We start from the raw sequence: 1,069 nt of genomic DNA, 5'->3' as shown, positions 1-1,069 counted from the left end.
GGGCGGCGGTTGGCAAGCCGGTTCCGGGCCCCGGCGGGGCGGGGCGGGAGCGCAAGATGGCGGACCAGATCCCGCTGCGCCGGGTGCCGGGCAGCGCCCAGCGGAGAGCGGCCTACTACGCCAGCGCCTCGGCGGCGCAAAGGCACAACAGGTACCGGCCGGGGGCGGCCCCGAGCCCTTGTACTGCTGCTGCCGCCGCCGCCACAGCAGCTCGGGGCGGGGCTTCCGTGGAGTGGGGGAGGTGGGTAGTGGGTACCCTATTCCTACCCCTGCTGGGCAGGGAGGAACCAGGAAGCCGCAGGAAAGGAGATGTGCCCCCAGGCTGTTTGGGTAGGGGTAGGAAGGGTCCCTCCTGCCTGGGGGTTGGGACTCTGACCTCTGGAGGTCTCTTCCAGCCCCACTTGTTCCTTCTTGTTCTCCTGTGGGCAGGCCCAGGTGGAGCTGTTTTGCATGTTCAGTGCTCTACACCTTGAACAAGGCAAAACTTTGCAAGGTCAAATATGCATTGGATGAAACAAGCCTTTTGGCAGCAAGAGTTAGATCCAACCAGGGGCCCCAGGTCCAGACTGTAGATGACTCTCTGCTGCTGCCTCCTGTAACTCACACCCCTCTGCAACTGTCTGGACCCTGACAGCACTGGGTGCATCTGCATGGTCAGCACCGTGCCTTCCTTACTGCCCATTTAGTTGACTACTTGTTTAATGAAGTAGTAACTAAATGTGCAGTAACTGGAGTTACTGCACAGTAGTGCTGGTGCATGGTTATTTTGTGACTGTGCATTAGCCTAATAACACTGTGCAGTAGGCTGTTAGCATGGTTTTAACTGGCACGCTGCTGCACAATATTATTAGGCTAATGTGCAGTAAGTGCCTTGTGTAGATGCACCTACTGGGTAACAATGTGCCTAACTGTCATCTCAGTGGGGGAGTCTCTGTGCCTCTGATGCTCGGGTGCATCCACTGCTGACTTCCTGAGTTGCCGGATGCTGGGGCTGGGGATCACCTTTGAGCAGGGAGGGGGGGTTTGGAAAGGGAGTGCTTTTTTCTTTGTGTCAGTGATGGCTTCAAGG

The 1,069-nt window shown here is 57.9% G+C and overlaps 1 protein-coding gene across 2 annotated transcripts in view; it reads left to right on the top strand.

Moving 5' to 3' along the window:
• The first annotated feature begins 18 nt into the window (after positions 1-18).
• ATP9B (ATPase phospholipid transporting 9B (putative)) overlaps positions 19-1,069 on the top strand; it is a 447,238-nt gene continuing 446,187 nt past the window's right edge. For both annotated transcript variants that reach the window (XM_019524099.1, XM_019524092.1), the window contains exon 1: positions 19-151. In XM_019524099.1, the coding sequence (XP_019379644.1) occupies positions 57-151 (95 nt within the window). In that variant the 5' untranslated portion in view covers positions 19-56. The remainder of the gene's footprint in view (positions 152-1,069) is intronic.

Source organism: Gavialis gangeticus, unplaced genomic scaffold (assembly GCF_001723915.1).
Source record: "Gavialis gangeticus isolate Ggan-Ray unplaced genomic scaffold, GavGan_comp1, whole genome shotgun sequence".
Taxonomy (NCBI): Eukaryota; Metazoa; Chordata; order Crocodylia; family Gavialidae; genus Gavialis; species Gavialis gangeticus.
Note: the sequence above shows the minus strand (reverse complement) of the source record. Positions and strands in the feature narration are given on the sequence as shown.